Genomic DNA, 18,941 nt, shown 5'->3' on the forward strand with positions numbered 1-18,941 from the left:
TAATTCTGCAATATTTATTGCATAATTTAGACATTATATGATTAATATTGCAGTATTAAATCCACAACTGAGAAATTTCAAAACTACTGGTTCCTTGATCTTAATGTAACTTAACTGTTGTTATATGATAACTGTCCTGTAGAATTCTGATCAAAGATGAAAGTGTATCTAAATTTAAATAATAATAATAAAATAGCAGAAAATAAAATGTCTCAAAAGGGTTAACCTTGAATCTTTAATGCATACTGTAATTCAAAATTAATAATGTATAATTAGAAGTCTAATCAAAGTGTATCTAAATTAATAATAATAATAAAAATAAAATAGCAGAAAATAAAACATCTCAAAAGGTTCATTCTTGAATTTTAATGCATACTGTAATTCGAACTTAATAACATATAATTAACAGTATATTTGACAAGCAATTCATTGGCACTCATTATAAAACAGGTTTAGCTGTAAAAATTATGTAACACATAATTTCTCCCTGTCTTTGATTTCTGATCCTATCAGACTTTTAGGGATCGCCCCTCCTCATTTAAAAAAGGTATGAATTCATATTCTTAAAAATTTGTCTCTGTGCAAATAATCCTCAAGTATTTTTTTATAATTTGTGTTTAAAATTTCTTGATTACTTTTCTTTCATCAAGGAAAAAAACTTTGTATTTCTAGAATTCTCAAAGAAAAGTTCACAAGCAAATTTTAAATAATTCATGTTTAATAAATACTTTGCATGTGTCAAAAATAAAAATCGATGGTTTAAATAAGGTTGAGAAATTTACTTATATTTATTTGTATTTACACCCATTTCACATATCTGGAGATACTGAAGTTTCAGTTTCGGTTCATAATTATGAGTCATAATCAAAATACTTCTGGATTTTAAATTTCTTTTTATTTGAAAATGAGAACAGAAAATTTAGGAATTATTTCAAGACAAAAGTGGCTGACAGACAGTACAATGTAACAATATATAAACTTCAGTATCTCTGATAATTTTTTGAAGTAAGCTCGTTCATTCATAGCAAATTAGACATCCAATTAGTTCATCTGATAAAAAGTAAAAAATAATAATTAATTTTACACCAGTTCTTTTAAACGAAACATAGATTACAATCTTAAATTTCAAAGTATATATGCAGTGATTTAAAACAAGAAAGGAAATATACAGTAACACCCCGCTTAACTCTGGTCCGTTTAACACTGTTTTGGTTTAATGTGTTTTTATTGGAATAGTGGGATTCCCTGAAAATAGCACGCAGCCTTGGGCTTCCCTGAAATCGAAAGTAATTAAGCTGCATTACTTTTTCTCTGTAGTGTTACACAAATATATTTTTAATATTTCAAACATTTATTGCTATTATTGTAAGTATAAATTTATGTAATGTAATGATTGATATAGTGATAAATATTATAATTTTTAGTTTTCAATATGAGAATAAAAAACATAAAAATAAAGCAACAAGAAAATGCATTTTGCTAGAAACTAAAATGACAATAAGGACAATTCTTAAGAATAAAGAAAAAATAGTGTCATCAGCAACTACAACTAAAAATCTCTGCAACTAGAATAACTCATTCTACAAATAATACAATAGAGGAGATGGAAAAACGACTTTCTATATAAATTGACGATGAAATTGAACACAATATCCCATTAAGCCAACCTATTATAATGGATAAAGCAAGAAGAATTTTAAATCGCATTCAAATTGAAATAGGTGACACAGCTGAAACTTTTGTTGCAAGACGAGGATAGCTTAATAGATTTAAACATCGAAATAATCTTCATAACATACAGATTACAAAAGAAAGCAGCTAATGGAGATATAAAAGCAGCAGCTGAATTCCCAGCGACATTAAGAACAATAACTGAATGAGGAAACTATCCTCCAGAATTAGTTTTTAATGTCAATGAAATAAGCCTATTTTGGAAAAGATTGTCAAAACATACATTTCTATCCTGTGAAGAAAAACGTGCACCAAGATTTAAAGCTGCGGAAGATCGTTTAACATTTCTTCAGGGTGCTAACGCCAATGGAGACTTCAAATTAAAGCCACTTCTTGTTTATCATTCCAAAAATACAAGAGCTATGAAAGGAATATCAAAATCAACTTTACCTATAATTTGGGAGTCTAATTGAAAAAATTATGGACAACTATGAAAATTTTCTAGAATTGGTTCACTGAACTTTTTGCCCATTTGTTAAATGCTATTGTGAAATAAAAAACTTGAACCAAAAGTACTACTTTTAATGGAAATGCTCCAAGCTATCCAATGAATTTATCTGAATTAATAACATGCATTCGCATGGATGTGGTTTTCTTGCTACCTAACACAACTGCATTAATCCAACCAATGAATCAAGGCGTTATATCAAATTTTAAAGCTTATTACCAGCAGTAAACATTTAGACAAATGTTTGAAAAAACAGACAGAGATAATAAACAATCAGTAACAGACTTTTCGAGGAACTATAATATCATGGATAGTATAGAGAACATAAATCTTTCTTGGAATGAGGGAATGGAAAAATGTTTGAAAGGAGCGTGGAAAACCATTTGGCCAGATTTAAACAAGTGGGATTAAAGATTCTGTTGTTGATATGAACGAAATAGTGGAATTAGCAAAATAAAGAGGTTTAGATGAAGTAAATGTGGAAGATCTCGATGAAATTTTGCAAGAAACAGAAGAAAGTGTTTCTAAAGATGAGCTCAAGGAATTAGCGGATCAAGAAGAACACAAAAATATTAAAAATAGCAAGATTCTGAAGAAGAGCAAAAAGAATTTCCAGCAGCATTTCTAGAAGCCAGATTAGCTTCTATAACGGAAATTATGGATTTATTCATTAAAAATGGCACAGATTTTGATAGGAGTTCAAAGGCAAGACGGGGTGCCGTGAATGCCCTGTCCCTTTATTGACATCTTACGGAGTCAAAAAGAAAAATGCAAATGTCATTAGATACCTTCTTGGTAAAAAAACACAAAATTGGAAATGCAGAAAAATCTGAATGATCTAAAATATAAATGATGACTTAGAATTTCATTTATTTCTATATATTAATTTATGTTTCAATATTTGCAAGAAATAAGTTTTTATTCTGTATTGTTATAAAAACATATTTAATGAACTTAAATAACAAAATACTTGAACATTTTCTTTTATTTTATACACGTTTTCCACTAATCCCATTATTTATATGATGAGAAGAACTTTTTTAACGCTACTTCGTATAACGTTCTACCTTAATAGAACGTAACCCCCATGCTAAGTGGGGTTTCACTGTTATTTCCTTATAAATAATACACTCATAATCAGGATACATTACATTAATAAATAAAAGAACTATTTCTGAATGCTTTATTTTTAATATATCATAGAAATTCATACTACTATACCAGCTGTATATTATGATAGCTAAAAGGCACAAGGATTATCTTGGCATAATACACAAGAGGATCAAAGCATGACTTCATGAAGGCCATTCTAAGGAGTTCACATTTATGCAATACACAAGGTTATTTCATACAGCAGTCCATTTAATTTCCAGAAATTTAATACAAAGCAAACTGCTAGTGTTTCATTGATTAAATGGGATAGTGTGCTGCCAGAGCATGTGAGCAATGAACATGAAATGGCACCCATGTGTGAAGAACCAGGTCTCGAGTGACCAGGAAGAGAACAAGACAAGAGGATCGAAGGATTGTGCAACAACTACTTGTGGATTTCACAGTGACTCATTCTACGATACAGTTACATGTAAGGGTGCCAGATGTTCCAGAAACCATCACCAGACACCTTGAAGAAAAAAAAATCTGTAATCCAAGCACTCTTTGTGTGTACTGCCTTTAATACAGAAACATTGGCAACACTGTCTACAATAGTTCCGAGCCACAGCGATGTGGAATGCCACAGATTTGGAAAACATGGTGTTTAGTGATGAATTTCAGTTCGTTTTGGACACAGATGATAACTGTGTACACGTGTGGAAGCGCCCTGGTGAATAGTACAAGCCTACTCATGCTGTCGCATGGCACACTACCTACACAGCAGGTGTAATGATATGGGAGCCCTAGCCTATGATAGCCAGATAGTATAATTCGGACACCCATAATCTGGAATGATCTATAATCCGGACCTCAAAGCTACAAACTTTCTGCTCATGCGTCGCGTTCACGCATGCGCATAGGCGTTTACGCATGCGCGTAAGACCTTTACGGCTGCACATACGCGTGTGCGCATACGCATAATACGTTTACGCATGCGCGTTTAATGTATAACAGACGGTATAAGCTAAAATTATCTAATTACCTATTTCAGTTAATGTTGCAGATTGCGTTGTTCCTTAATCTTCGAATTGGATCCGGCTTATTATTTTTTGCAGACTGTTAGAGCAATTTTATAAAAGTAAGCTTGAACTTTCGATTATGTCAAATAGAATTTCCGATGCTGGAGCTCCCAAAGGATCTACAAAGCGAAAGAATGTTTCGATGTCCATCGTACAAAAAGTCGAATTGCTGCAAAAAATGGATAAAGGCATGAAGAACGTGACAGGGAGGTTAGTGAAAACGAAAAAATTTCGATTGACAAGTTAGTCGGTATTCTCGGCACAGCAATTACAGGACTTGAACAGCGGAACTTTGTAACTGAACAAGAAATTATGTCTGTTTATATAGAATTAAAGAGAAAGTATTAGCACATAAAACAAAGCAACTTAAACAACTTATATTGAAAGAAATGTTTAGAAAAGTAAACAAATAAATATTGAGCTTTTTTTTTTTGTAAATTTTGACACCCTTTAGATCATAATTGTTCTTTATTTCATAAATTATGGTTTCATATTTTTAATTTTATAATTTCTGCATGCCATCTTATCAGATTTAAACTGATGATCTATAATCCGGAATCGCCGAAGTCCCGACGAGTCCGGATTAACGACTTTTGACTGTACTACAACAACTGAAAATCAACATTAGAAAAATAGCTCACCCCGTAGAATAGTAACAGGACTGTAAGAGCAAAAACTATTGTAATGTAAGCTTATTACAATCTATTTTGTATGTACTTGTTATTAGTAATATTGTAAAGCAGTTAAAATGACATAGAAAATCCAGTCACTATGTAACTAAATTACAAGTTTACTTTGATTATCTCAGTAAAAGTATTGTAAATATGAATTCAGATAATGTTTAAATAATTCAAATAATGTGCACATAACTGTCATGATTATATCTAACTATCACATGTAACTTGTACAAGACAATGTCTGCAATCAACATATTTATGCTTCTACACAGGCCTTGTATGCCCATGTAAAATTTATATTTTTATACGGAAGAAATAATCTCTTCTGCCAGGATGACTATTAACACTGTAAGACTTTTACAACAAAGTCAGGTTATAAGGTATTTCTCCCCTAGCGTGCCTTCGTGGTGTAATGGTAGCACGCTGGGCCGGTATTCCAGAGGTCCGTGGTTCGATTCCCGGCGAAGGCGGTTGCATATTTTTCATCTTGTCTGCTTCCAATAAACCTAATGACTCTACAAGTGGCGCCCGAACTAAAAGGGTTGTGGATGACGATTCTCTGCACCCAGGATTTGGCGACTAGGTCCCCTAAAACCCTAATCGCCCTTTAAAAAGAGAAGTATATAAGGTATTTCTCCCACTTTCCTAGCGTCCTTCGTGGTTCTGCACGCTGGGCCGGTATTTCCAGAGGTCCGTGGTTCGATTCCCGGCGAAGGCGGTTGTTAATTTTTCATCTCTCCAGCTTCAAAAAAAAAAAAAAAAAAAAAAAAAAAAAAAAAAAAAAAAAAAAAACCTAATGTCTCTACAAGGTCAGTGGTTATCTTAGGCGGCATTCAGCCTATGACAGCCAGTCCACTCTAATTGTAATATGTGGAATCTTAATGGGCCAGCATTATATTGATTACGTTCTTCGACCCCACGAGGAACCCTTTCTAAATGGTTTTCCAGGGCAATATTTTCAGCAAGATATTGCTCATCTGCATATAGCTCGAGTTGCTCAAGACTTCATGTTCAAACTCTTCCATGGCTGGCCCACTCCCCAGACTTGTCCCATATAAAGCATGTGTGAGGCCACCTGAAATGCCAGAATCTGCCATGTCACATTGTCTATGATTTGGAAATGATTGTTTAAGATTTGTTAGCACATCTGCCCCAGGACAACATCATGTATCTCATCAACTGTACTGCAGCAGGTGGCAGTCTAACATGCTATCGAAGTTCCACTGTACTTGTCTAATTGTACACACTGCATTTGTTTATGTGTCTTGATTTTTGGACCAAGTTAATCTCTCATTTATGTCATTATGGGTACTGAATTTCATTTCTGCTTTTTTAATAGTGTGGTATTTTCACTGTGAGAGTATATATGCCATACATTTAATTATTAAAAAAACTAGTTTTAAATCTAGGGACCTAATGCTATGGTCTGATGAAAAATGTTAATTTTGAGGGGGGGGGGAAATCAATAATTGAACCATATATATATATATAATGCAAGATATTATTTGGCACTCAAATCCTTTTCAGAGCATTCATTTTAATAATGAAAATTGACTTACTGTTTCTTACTATTTGTTCCATTTAATGTACCTTATTCCCGGGAACTTCTTAACATTGTTTTGTATTTTTGTGTATTTAATTTACATCATTATGACAAAAAATGTATTAGTAGTTTATTAAATGAGCTAAATATTTATTTACATAAAGCATTCTCAATGGAAAATGACTTTGATTTTAATTTATATCTGGATAAAACTTACCTAAGTGCTGACAAAATGGATAAAAGCACAATGACAGCAATAAAAGCAGCACAGCCATATACAAAATATCTTTTCTGAAAGAAAAAAAAGAAAAGGCCCATTATCAGATAAATCTCCTTTTTGCAATGCATCTAAAAAGAAAAATCTGAACTCTTATATAAATTTACATATTTCCTTTGAAATGTAATACCATTAGAAGGATTGTTAAAGCAAAACAGATTTCTAAGCTTTCAGTATTCAATACAAAAGTTCAATCAAACCATAAAGTTTGTGATAAAATTCTTAATAAAGGAATCTATTCACCCTTAAATTGCAATCAAAGATAAAAACTGCAATCTAAATAAATATATGTATCTTACAATTTGCATCAAAATGCTAACTGAAACTGAATAATTTCAAAGCTTTAGAAAGGACAACCTAAATGAAAAAGTACTTGTTTGGGATATTCTAAAAAAAGAAGCAAACAGAAAGAAATATCTTAAAGGAAAACAGATGCACATAAAGGAAAGCTTTTGAAAATGAAGTTTGAGCATTTATTGCTAATTACTAACATTATTATAAATTAATTGTAAAAATAAATACATAAATACAAATATGTACAAAAAAAAATTTAGGTACTTTTCCGTTTTGCCGACGCAAGCGATAAAGTCGCCAATAATGGTACAACCGATGCCAAACGGAATATTCTCGCTGGTAACCTTTTACTGCTTTTACCTTTTACTGCCTCATTCAGATAGTTCAGTTTTATGTCTAAGGCCATTTTCGGCAATTAAATCAATTAGGATGCAATCACAGCGCTTACCCGAAGCCGAAAATATAGAAAAGGTAAAGTCAAGGGTTAAATTCATCAATTCTAATGAGAATGCATTAGCGAAGTAAAGCACTGCAGTTTTACATAATTTCTGAGTAAGTTATTCGTACGAATTGAAGTATTTCTTGCATTTAAACTTGTATTCCAAATTAAGATTTAACTTGAAATTAATGTAGATAATTACTGAGAGCATTATATTTTTGTAGAGTAGTATACGTGAGATGAGATCGCTTGGGGTCACGTGATATGAACCGGCGAAACAGGATGTTGAACCATGAAAGCATAGTAAATTCTTAAATTAATGTCTTTTTATAAATTTATTGTCTTTATTTATTGGCTTTTTATAAAATTTTAAGCGATATTAAAATGTTTATGCCTTCAAAAAAAGAATTCTTAGGACTAACATTTTTTAAATATTTTTTGTGTGTATAATGTATGTTGTCGCCAATAAAGTCTGCTTGGCGAGATTTGCGCCGGCGAAACGGAAAAGTACCAAGAATAATGATATATCTTACTTTTATAATAACTGATTCAATAAATTATATGAAATTTTTTCGTCTTATAGTGTATAAACTTCTAAAACTGAGCTCAATTATTAAATATGATTTTTTAAATTATTTAACAAGCAATTGTCTAGATGAATCAATAACAATAATAAACTTTGAAGTTAACATTTTAATATTATATTTCCAATCTTTGTCATTCATTACATGACTTCCAAGGTTTTAAAGAACAGATTTGCTGAAATTTTTAAAATTTATTTATAAATTAGATAATGCATTTTTATTTTAATTCAAAATTGAATTAATAAATTCCCGATTTTCCCATTTTATTTCTGAAACACATCGTAAATAAATATTAAAAGAAATTTAAAAAAAACAAACATAAAAAAGAACATTCAATAAACCTGACAAAATACCATAACAAATATTTTCAATGCATTCAAAGCTTCACATATATAATCATATATAATCAAATGTACAAAGTACATACTATATCCTCGTGAGGGCATAGCACGTTTTTCATGTCTCTCACTTCAAAATAAATGACTCAACAAATGATTTTAAAGGATCTAGTTAATTTCACAAGTCAAGCTAGCAATTAATAATAAGTGAAATAAATGTGTTCTTACTGCTTTTAAATCACTTAATTTTTTAATTAATAACAGAACAAATTTTAAAGAAAAATGAAATAGCTTATGCTTTGCCAAATGGCAACATACTAGGCATATGGAAAATAGGAGCATTTTATATTCCGCAGCAGCAACACATTTCTTTTAAATTACTGAATTCTTTTATTAAATTTGAAAAACAAAACATATCAGATTTTGCCGATTGGCAACACACTTCTTTTATATTGCTGAGTTTTCTGATTGAATTTAAAATACCATATTATTATATTTTCGTGAATGGGTATACAAAACTTTCATATTGCTGTTCATTAAATTCCCCCAAAATACAAAATAAATAAAAATTAAATAAAAAATTTTGGCTTCGAGGCGCACATATTCAGCTAGAGGATTAAAGTACTGTACTCTCATACTTTAGTTCTCTAGCTGAATATGTACAAAGTATTAAGAGAGACTAAAGTACTAAGTGCTCAAAATTTGATGGCTCCATATGCCACAGTTTTCCACAATAATGAAGAGCACACAATAATTTCCACAATAATTCATACATACGTACAGTTTCCGCATTATTTAATAGTAGAGATTAATATAATTACAAATTAATATTCCTTTTCATCATCCATTTCATGTCAATATTTAAATTCAGGATATGAAGGAAAATAAACAATTGAATATCAAAATTATAATTAGCTAGATGAATCATCAGTTAGAATTACATCAGTTAGAATGCCATTACTATTCCAGTCATTAACTGTAAAGAACAAAGTGAAGCAAAATGTATTTCAGTAATTCAGCCCAAAGAAAATAGCTTAATACAATGATTTTCAAAATACATGTGACAAATAACACATTCTAAAATGTGTTCAGTACTTTAATACCAAGAATATATGACTTGTATATTTTAAATGCAAAATAAATATTTGCACTGCCCGTTTTCACTGCTTCATTGCTATGGTTCTCAGAAAATAGGAGAACTGTATGCAATTATGAATACCATAGCATGTTCAAACACAAAATAAAATGAAGATATTAAATTATGTGTATGAATACCTTTCACTGATTAACAGCTATGGCTTCCCAAAAACGTGTGGAACTCTATATATTTGTCTGTTCTTGATTTGAACAGTGGATTATAATGTATCATTGACCCCCTTTTGTTGAATATATTTTCCATATTTCAGAAAGCTCTATTTTTTAAACAATTTATTTCAAACCAACCACAAAATAAAATAAAATAAAATAAAAATAAATAAATAAAATTTTTAATTAAAAAAAAAGAAAAACTTCTGACATCTAAATTGAAAATTCTCTTTAAATTCCAATTTTACAATTTATTGCCATACAGTAGCTGAATTTTAAACTTCTATATTTCTTCAAAAGTGGAAATGCTAGATAAGATTTAAAACAAAGAATCATACAAAAATGAATCGCTAAAATACTCAACAGAAGCATATATTTTAATAACTTTTTACCATATTTTTAAAAACAAAATCACGCATCAAAATAAAATAAATAAATATTTATAAAAGTAATCCTACATTTTCATCAGATTTTTATTCCTATTAAAAATCAAAGAATTTCATCAAACATATTCTAACTTGGCAAATTTTCAAATCTGTTTTTTCCCTTCTTGGGGAAAATGGCCTTATTTTGCTGCACTCTTTATCCTCGATGTGGTTTTCTAAATATAATTAGGACTGATTTGTCTATTAATGATTTCTAAAACTCTCACTAGTACTCAAACATTTTTTTTTTCTTTTTATGAAATTGACATCAATCAAAAAGATAAAATTTTAAATTTAAACTGGGCTTCACAACCTGTTGGTTTTAGTTTACGCTGTTGTTGACGGTAATGTGTAGTATAAAACCTGGTTCCCTACCAAAGAAGCATACTTGATGTAAGTAAAACATAAACTTCAATGAGTGCTTTCCTAGAGCTTAACAAAACAGACGAGCAGGATATGTCAACATATGACATGTGAGAAAAAACATATGATAAAGAACAAATGATTAACTTGACTGGTAGAAAACTGCTACATTAGGTCAGTATAGTGTACTTGGCTATTCGTTTAGATTGGCAGGTACTTGACTGAAAGAATTCTATGCGATACTTCATATTAATATTGTACAGAAAACTCTGCTAGATTTCTATTCCCATTCTAGTCTTTGACAGCTATAGGTCAGGAATCCAAGCATCATACTGCAGCACCAAGCTGAAGAGAATCAGGGTTACTGGCCACATCTATAACGAGGATGATGCACGCCATAACTGCGCACATCAGGAGGTCACACAGTCTTGATACATTTTTCGGCTTCCGTTGAATTTTTCGCCTCTTCAGCCACAAGGAAGAATGCAAATTCCTGAACAATATCATCAAATTTAGAAAATTTGCCATGCTTATTAATATAATGGTTGGAACTCTGGTTGTCATTGTTGAGCTTAAAGGTTCAAGTCTCAGAAAAAGATTTAATGTTTGTAAATGTAAAGTGTCTGTGTGACAAGAAGGCAGTTAAAATACTGGCGAGCTAAAAATCCTCAAAAAGGTGTAAAGGATACAACTAGGACCTTAAAGGGGGTTAAACTAGGACAGAACTTCTCAGTTCTCATGGGTGTAAAATTGGTTGCCCCCTGTAGGGGCAATGTTTTTGGTGATGAGATGAATCTATGGCAAATGGGTATGGCCATCCCTGAGCAATGCATTAAGTTACAAGTGTCCAGCCATTTGAAGACATTAACAATTTTGAAAATTTTACAGCAAAAAACGCGAAACTTCGAATTTCAATGTAACAAAGACATTTCACTAAAAGAACTCATACTTACATCAATAAAATAATTTACTACGTGTTTAATAGAATTCTATGCGATACTTCATATTAATATTGTACAGAAAACTCTCCTAGATTTCTATTCCCATTCTAGTCTTTGACAGCTATAGGTCAGGAATCCAAGCATCATACTGCAGCACCAAGCTGAAGAGAATCAGGGTTACTGGCCACATCTATAACGAGGATGATGCACGCCATAACTGCGCACATCGGGAGGTCACAGTCTTCATACATTTTTCGGCTTCTGTTGAATTTTTCGCCTCTTCAGAACTGCCGAGCCACAAGGAAGAATGCAAATTCCTCAACAATATCATCAAATTTAGAAAATTTGCCATTCTTATTAATATAATGGTTGGAACTCTGGTTGTCATTGTTGGGCTTAAAGGTTCAAGTCTCAGAAAAAGATTTAATGTTTGTAAATGTAAAGTGTCTGTGTGACAAGAAGGCAGTTAAAATACTGGTGAGCCAAAAATCCTCTTAAAAGGTGTAAAGGATACAACTAGGACCTTAAAGGGGGTTAAACTAGCACAGAACTTCTCAGTTCTCATGGGTGTAAAATTGGTTGCCCCCTGTAGGGGCAATGTTTTTGGTGATGAGATGAATCTATGACGAATGGGTATGGCCATCCCTGAGTAATGCATTAAGTTACAAGTGTCCAGCCATTTGAAGACATTAACAATTTTGAAAATTTTACAGCAAAAAACGCGAAACTTCAAATTTCAATGTAACAAAGACATTTCACTAAAAGAACTCATACTTACTTCAATAAAATAATTTACTACGTGTTTAATAGGAAATATATTAAAAAACAGAAACAAATTCATTACTTACTATTTTTTTCACTTTTTTTGAATGTGAATATTGAAATACACTTTTATTTCCTTCAATTACTATTTTACTAACTAAATGTCCATGTTTATCAATTCTGTCCATCAGAACATGCTAAATAAGATAAAGAATATCAATTGAAATACTTTAATATGGTCAAAAAATATAAATGTTTTCACATAATATAAAAAACATTATTCACAGCATGTCATTCATTTTATATTAGTACATCCATCATCTTAAATAAATCCTTCAGTAGAAGGATGTTATGTGGATGCGACATACAGAAATCACTCAAATGGAGAATTTTTCTTCGATTTTTCACTGATATGGACAACAGTGCCATAGTCAGCTATTTAACTATTGATTAGTACAGGCTATTGGAGCTAAATGGTGAACTCCAAAAATAGGTTGTAATGTTGTTCGATTTTGTCCTTCACTATGATAAATCCCTTTTTGTATTCAAAAAATATCTTCCATAGTCTTGAGATGATATTTTGAAAAACATTCAGTTCTCTGAACGTATTTTAGTAGGACAGATGATCTTTCAAACTGCCAATCACTCTTCCCCGCAAAAATTTGTTTAGACCCTCATCTTAAAGACAATTTTACTAATATGTAAACTTGCATTAATTATACTCAAAATAAGAATGAAAATATGCTTTTATATTCTCCCCTTTTTTGTTTGTGTATTTCTATATTTTGCACCATTAGTAATATATTTGAACATGTATTTTTCTTCAGTAAATTTGCATATGAAGATACTTTTTTAAAATTTCTGTACACTGTAAATGTATAGTAAGTGTACAGTTATTTCTGTAAAATAACCGTATACTTAATATACATTTTCCTTTACATTCCCCCTCTTATTTTGATCATTACATTGATAATGCAGTATGTAATATACTGCTTTAAGTTATTTATTTCTCAGATGATGTGACTAAAATATTGTTTTTAAATATGAAAATAAATACAAATAATTAAGACTACATAAATAAAAATGATTCCATTAATTAATTTAATAACCTATTAAATTTTTAATTCAATTAAATTTAAGATTCTTCCAATTTTATAAAACAAAAGCAGAAGCGGCTCTTAAAAGGACCCATTTTTATGAATGACCCAGCCATATACATTACAAATGTCGCACAGCAGACCCAAAAAATTGTCATCACTTTTATTACTGGATCTCCACCATGCTTCTGTGAGATAACATAGAAGCAGTTAGAATGTGGTACTCACATATTGTGAAGAATCTTTAGCTTTAAAGTCTTCCCGCATGATTCCACTGTTTCAGTATTGTACCGTTTGCAGGATTTGCAAAGTTCTTTTGATGGTTTACATTCAGTGATCATATCCTCGCCGGCTCAGCTTCTTGTAAGAAGGCCATTCATCACTTATGATAACTGAGGCAGGTATTACTTCCCGCTGCATTACAGGTAGTAACATTGTAGTAGCTCTTCATTCAGTGATGAAAAAGTGTGTTTTGAGCTTATAAGGTATTTTCTCCCTCCTTCCTGCATGCCTTCATGGTGTAATTGGAAGCACACGCAACATGTATTTGAAAGGTCAAAGATTCGAGTCCAAGTGAGGGCATTGCACATTTTTCCCGTATCCTGTTTCAAAATAATAATAACAATAATGACTCTACAAACTTATCATTTTGACATACCAAACAGCCCAGTCACCCTTTTTTTTTTTTTTTTTTTTTGCCATAGCTTTCTTTGAATCATGATGTTTGCTTCAGAATTGTCCAAAGATTACTCCTCCACAAATAAATTATTAAAATGCCAACCAATTTTAATAGTAACATTTAAAAATAATTAACTAAGAATGGTAGATAGCATACTACATTATTACCGATATTTCTGCGTAAAAGAGCAGTTTTCCTAAGCAGTAACCTGTACCACAGTAAATTATATCTTATTTATATGAATAAAAAATGCTATGCATGAATCTTTTGCAATCCAAAATCAAGGTCTCACTGAAGAGCACATATCACTGTACCAATGTCAGTCTTAAGTCTGACTTCAGATTGTTTTTAAATTTAACCATTTCCTACTGGTGGATTCTTTTGTGTAATTTATTATGGTAAACATTTCATAGTTTCTGAAGTATTTCCTTTGTTGTAACCCAAATCTTTTCTTTCTTTCCAGAACAAAACTGAAAGCAATCAGTTGAACAGCTTATAATGAACCCTTTAGCAATCACATACATTTATACCATAATTTTGGAAGATAAGTAAATATATACTTTTCACCATTTTTATAAAAAATTTTTTCTAATTCCATAATTATTTTACTCAAAAAGATCACAGAATCATCTATGAAGGAGACATAAAAGAATTAATAAGTAATACTGAAGACTAATTACCTTATTAATTGTATTTTTGAATTTAAAGCATAGTTAAAACATCCAAAAATACTGGGGTAAAAATTTTATTACTCAATAATTAATATACACTTACTAATGGGAATATGGAACACATTTTAAACTGCAAAAGGATAAGGTTTTATTAAACTGAAAAAAGCAAATTCTTATTTCTGCAGATTTATGACATTTGGCATATTTATTTGTTATTCTACTAACTCTGATTCCTAAAACAAGTATGATTTTCTTATCTCATTTACATTACAGGATATGTGAGGATTTTAAAAGATGAGGACATGTATGATGATTCAGCATGTTTGACATAGCCAGAATACATGCCATGAATTGTATTTTACACAGCAACATATCAAGTAAATGATAAACTTATGGACTATTAAATTTATTCATACGATAGCCAATATGCAAATTCTTAGGCCTTTTTCTTATTATAGTCATGTAATGTATTTAGTTTATAAATTATAAAATGTTGTATAAAAAATGTGTTACATTTTATAAACAAACTTGTAAAATCTTCATTAATAAAAAAAGCATAATGAAAATTTCCAGTCTTAAAAAATAATTAAACTTTGGTAGAACTTTAAAAGCAGAAATTTTTATAAGGTTTTGCTGAAATTTGAAACTGTCTGAAATAATTTTTCTCAGTTTATAAAAAAATTGCTAAAATTAGCAGTCTCAGTCTTTTGAATCGATTTATTTTAATTAGCATATTTATCATATATTGGCATAGTAATATCTGGTTGTAAAGAAATCAGAAAAGTAAGAATCAGAAAACTGTAAAGAAAGTTTTCTGCCAGAACACGTTCTTAATAAAATTAGACAACAACAACAACAAAAAAAAAAAAAAAAAAAAAAAAAAAAAAAAAAAAACATGAAAGCAGTACCCTTTAGTGCGAATAGTAATCATCACCAAATCTAGAATTTTCTGCGAACATTTTGGTAGTTTTCCAAAGTCTTCAGCCCAGAAGCAGATCAACCTCATTTTAGACGTCGTATGCAGAATGGATGATAGCAAGATGCAGCTGCAGATGTGAAAAAAAAAGGTAGAAATCTGAAGCAATGATGTCGGGGCTGTATGGTGGGTGCGGCAAAAGATCCCATTCGAGTCCGTACCAAGTCCAGCAGGTGAATGCAGATGCATGTGGTCTTGCGTTCGCTTGATGGAACATTACCTTTTTGTGCTGGAACTCAGTTCGATGTTTTCCTTGATATCAGCATCAGTATGGACTAGCATCTCGCTGTACACCATACTGTTGAGGGTTTTACCTTTTGCCACATACTCTTTGTGGATAGTATCAGGGCAATCCCACCAGATACAAATCACAATCGTTTTGTTAGTCAAACTGCACTTTGCAACGCTGTTGACGGGTTCACTGGGCACAGACCAACCCCCCTTTTTGGCCTGTGTTGTTGAAGGAAATCCACTTTTCACCATAAGTGATAATCCAGTCCAGAATTTTGTCCTTGCATTGATATTCGAGCAGATTAGTACAGCCCCGAACACATCTATCCTTATCTGCTTGAGTCAGCTCATGCGGCACCCAGTGATTGAACTTGTATGTCAAGTTAATGTGATGCATAGCATGACTAATGGACATGGCATTAACATAACTCCTTAGCAAGCTCTCGAGTTGGTTGCATACTGATCTTCTTCCAACAAGTTCTTTCAGGCTGGCCTCATCAACATCAGTAGCCCGGCCAGAGCGATTACCTACTTGAATGTCATAGTCCTTATTTTTTATCTTTCAGTACCAAACCTTCACAGTGTCATATGATACAGCATTAGTACCTAAAGCTGTACACATGATTTGGTGACATTCTGTAGTTGACGTTTTGTAACAGAACTGAAAGTAAATGATGGTTCTAATCTGGTAGCATAATAGTCCCATTTCAGACACCTTGTACTTAATGATAACGATATTTTTTTTGCAAATTTCCAACACAGTGTTCTAAAGCAAGTCTTTTTCAGGTGCCAAAAATCGTTTGACAAAATATGATTAAACATGCCAAGGTGAACTTGTAGAGACACTAGGTTAATTTGGAATCAGGAGTAATGAAAAATTAGCAAACGCCTTCGCCGGGACTCGAACCACGGACCTCTGGAATACCAGCCCAGTGTGCAGAACCACTACACCACGAACGCACGCTAGGAAAGTGGGAGAAATACCTTATAAACTGTTTGCACAGATGGTATTTGCGGCGGCAGGAAACTTTCGTTAAAACCCGATAAGTGCCACCTTCCTTTAGGTAAATCTGAAGTTAAACATAATTACTGGTATACAATAAATACAGGAAAAACATAAATATTACAATTTATGACAATATAAAGTAATGAGGTAACAAGAACTTAGGTAGAAATTCTTCTGTAAATGTAATTTTTCCACGCATTTCTTCAACATCATCATCAGGGTTTTAGATGGAAGATACAATCAAGGACGTAACATGCCTGCTCATAAACTGTTACCAAGGTGTTACAAGTAACTTGAGACCAGTAATTTGATGTCATAATGTTCATCAATGAAAATAATTATTAACATAAAAAACTGTAACCAGAAAACATTTTATTTTGCTTGCTGCATTTTTAAAGAATGGATATTTTTCTTTATCAACCAAATTCCAAACCACTAATTATTAACATAAACTTCTGTACTAATAGTTAAATCTTCTAAAAACTTCTGGTGTGACTTACCAGTCTTCAAACAACTGCCTAGTATCAAAGATTCATTTTATCTCACTATTTATTTATCTTTCACTAACACTATTTATTACTATACCTATTTATCTTTTACCTATTTTATTGTCAATTTTTTATCAGAAGATGCATGCATATGTGATGACACTGCCTTAAACAAATTCATAATGCAGCAGCCGCAGCTGCTTCTTCGACTATCAAATATCTTACCATGAAGAAATCTCAGAATTTTAGTTAGCTAATGTCACCCAGTTTCTAGAATTACTCAATCCTTTTGTGTTTGTAAGGCAGTCATTGTTTTTTGTTGGTGTGTTTCTAATAACTCAGAATTCTTTTAAAATTGAAAATCACTCTTGGTACATCGAACACAATATATTCTGTTATACTCAGTAACAAAATTCATTAGATCAAGCAACTTTAAAAGCCTCTACAATCAAAAAATCATATGCAACAATTAAGATTTCTTTCTATTTCAGTTAGGGTATGCGCTGTTTAACCATTTAATAATATATTTTTGATACCAACATATCTTTTTAATTTTCCACGGCAAAAAACATTGCAATAACATATTACATCACATTGTTAAATGTTACCGTTTCGTTATTTTTGGATAAAGGCAATAATTAAAACTAAAGAACTGCCATTCAATACTAAATAAACATGATATTTAGGCTAGGAAATATGACAAAAATAACAACAGATTATTTCCAAAAAATTCTGAAAGCTTCCAGATTTTATATTATGCCCAAAGTTTTTTTCCTTTTTCACTTACATCTACATATATGTTAAATATTTGCATAATCGTAACGGCAACCGCGATCAATAAAAGGTGGTGCTTTTCTTGGTAGCGGCGCAGTTCATTTTCAGTTCGAAGCAGAGCTGACCTGCCCAGAGGAGATTTGAAGGAATGATGGTTTCCAGTCCAGTCCAGTCCAGTTCCAGTCCAGTTCCAGTCCAGCCGTTGAGTCCAGTTCAACTTAAATGGGGATTTATGCCAGAGGGACCAGACGGATTTTTGTTCTTATAAGATGTGTTCTTTTCCTTAGTCGCCGAATAACTGATAGTTCAAAGCATTCCTAGGAATTTGAATGTGCGGGTATTTTTCCACCTAAGATGTTAAGTTTGTTCATGATGTTAAGTTATCATCATTTTGGAAATTTTAGTTGAATAAACCTTTAAGATTGGACAAGGTTTGTGTTCTTCAGAAAATTAAGATTCGAAGTCAGATATGTAAAATAACATTAACATAGGTTTTAACGTGAAGAAACAACATATACGTTTCGTGAGCATTTGGACTGAAAATATTTGAAAACAGCATATTTTTGAATTTCCAATAGATAGACCATCTATGCTATGTGTTGTACTGCTCGTTATGTGTTGCCACTGCTCACTTTAAAATCGCTGAGTTTCTTAATAAAAAATTCGTTAAAGTACATAAAATATGGAATAGATAATAAAACAAGCTCATATTCAAGTGGAG

The 18,941-nt window shown here is 31.6% G+C and overlaps 1 protein-coding gene across 6 annotated transcripts in view; it reads right to left on the minus strand.

The window, feature by feature from the left end:
- Positions 1–418: 418 nt before the first annotated feature.
- The window catches only part of LOC118196321 (syntaxin-1B-like), a 177,756-nt gene continuing 159,233 nt past the window's right edge, over positions 419–18,941 (minus strand). For 2 of the 6 annotated variants that reach the window (XM_085819082.1, XM_085819085.1), the window contains 3 exons: positions 12,385–12,495; positions 6,788–6,861; positions 419–1,050 (listed from right to left, as the gene is read on the minus strand). In XM_085819082.1, the coding sequence (XP_085675208.1) occupies positions 1,047–1,050; positions 6,788–6,861; positions 12,385–12,495 (189 nt within the window). In that variant the 3' untranslated portion in view covers positions 419–1,046. The remainder of the gene's footprint in view (positions 1,051–6,787; positions 6,862–12,384; positions 12,496–18,941) is intronic. The other 4 variants (XM_085819081.1, XM_085819084.1, XM_085819083.1 and 1 more) reach the window with 3 other exon arrangements.

Source organism: Stegodyphus dumicola, chromosome 6, assembly GCF_044657685.1.
Source record: "Stegodyphus dumicola isolate Sdum_Otavi_A_Nest chromosome 6, ASM4465768v1".
NCBI classification, from domain to species: Eukaryota; Metazoa; Arthropoda; class Arachnida; order Araneae; family Eresidae; genus Stegodyphus; species Stegodyphus dumicola.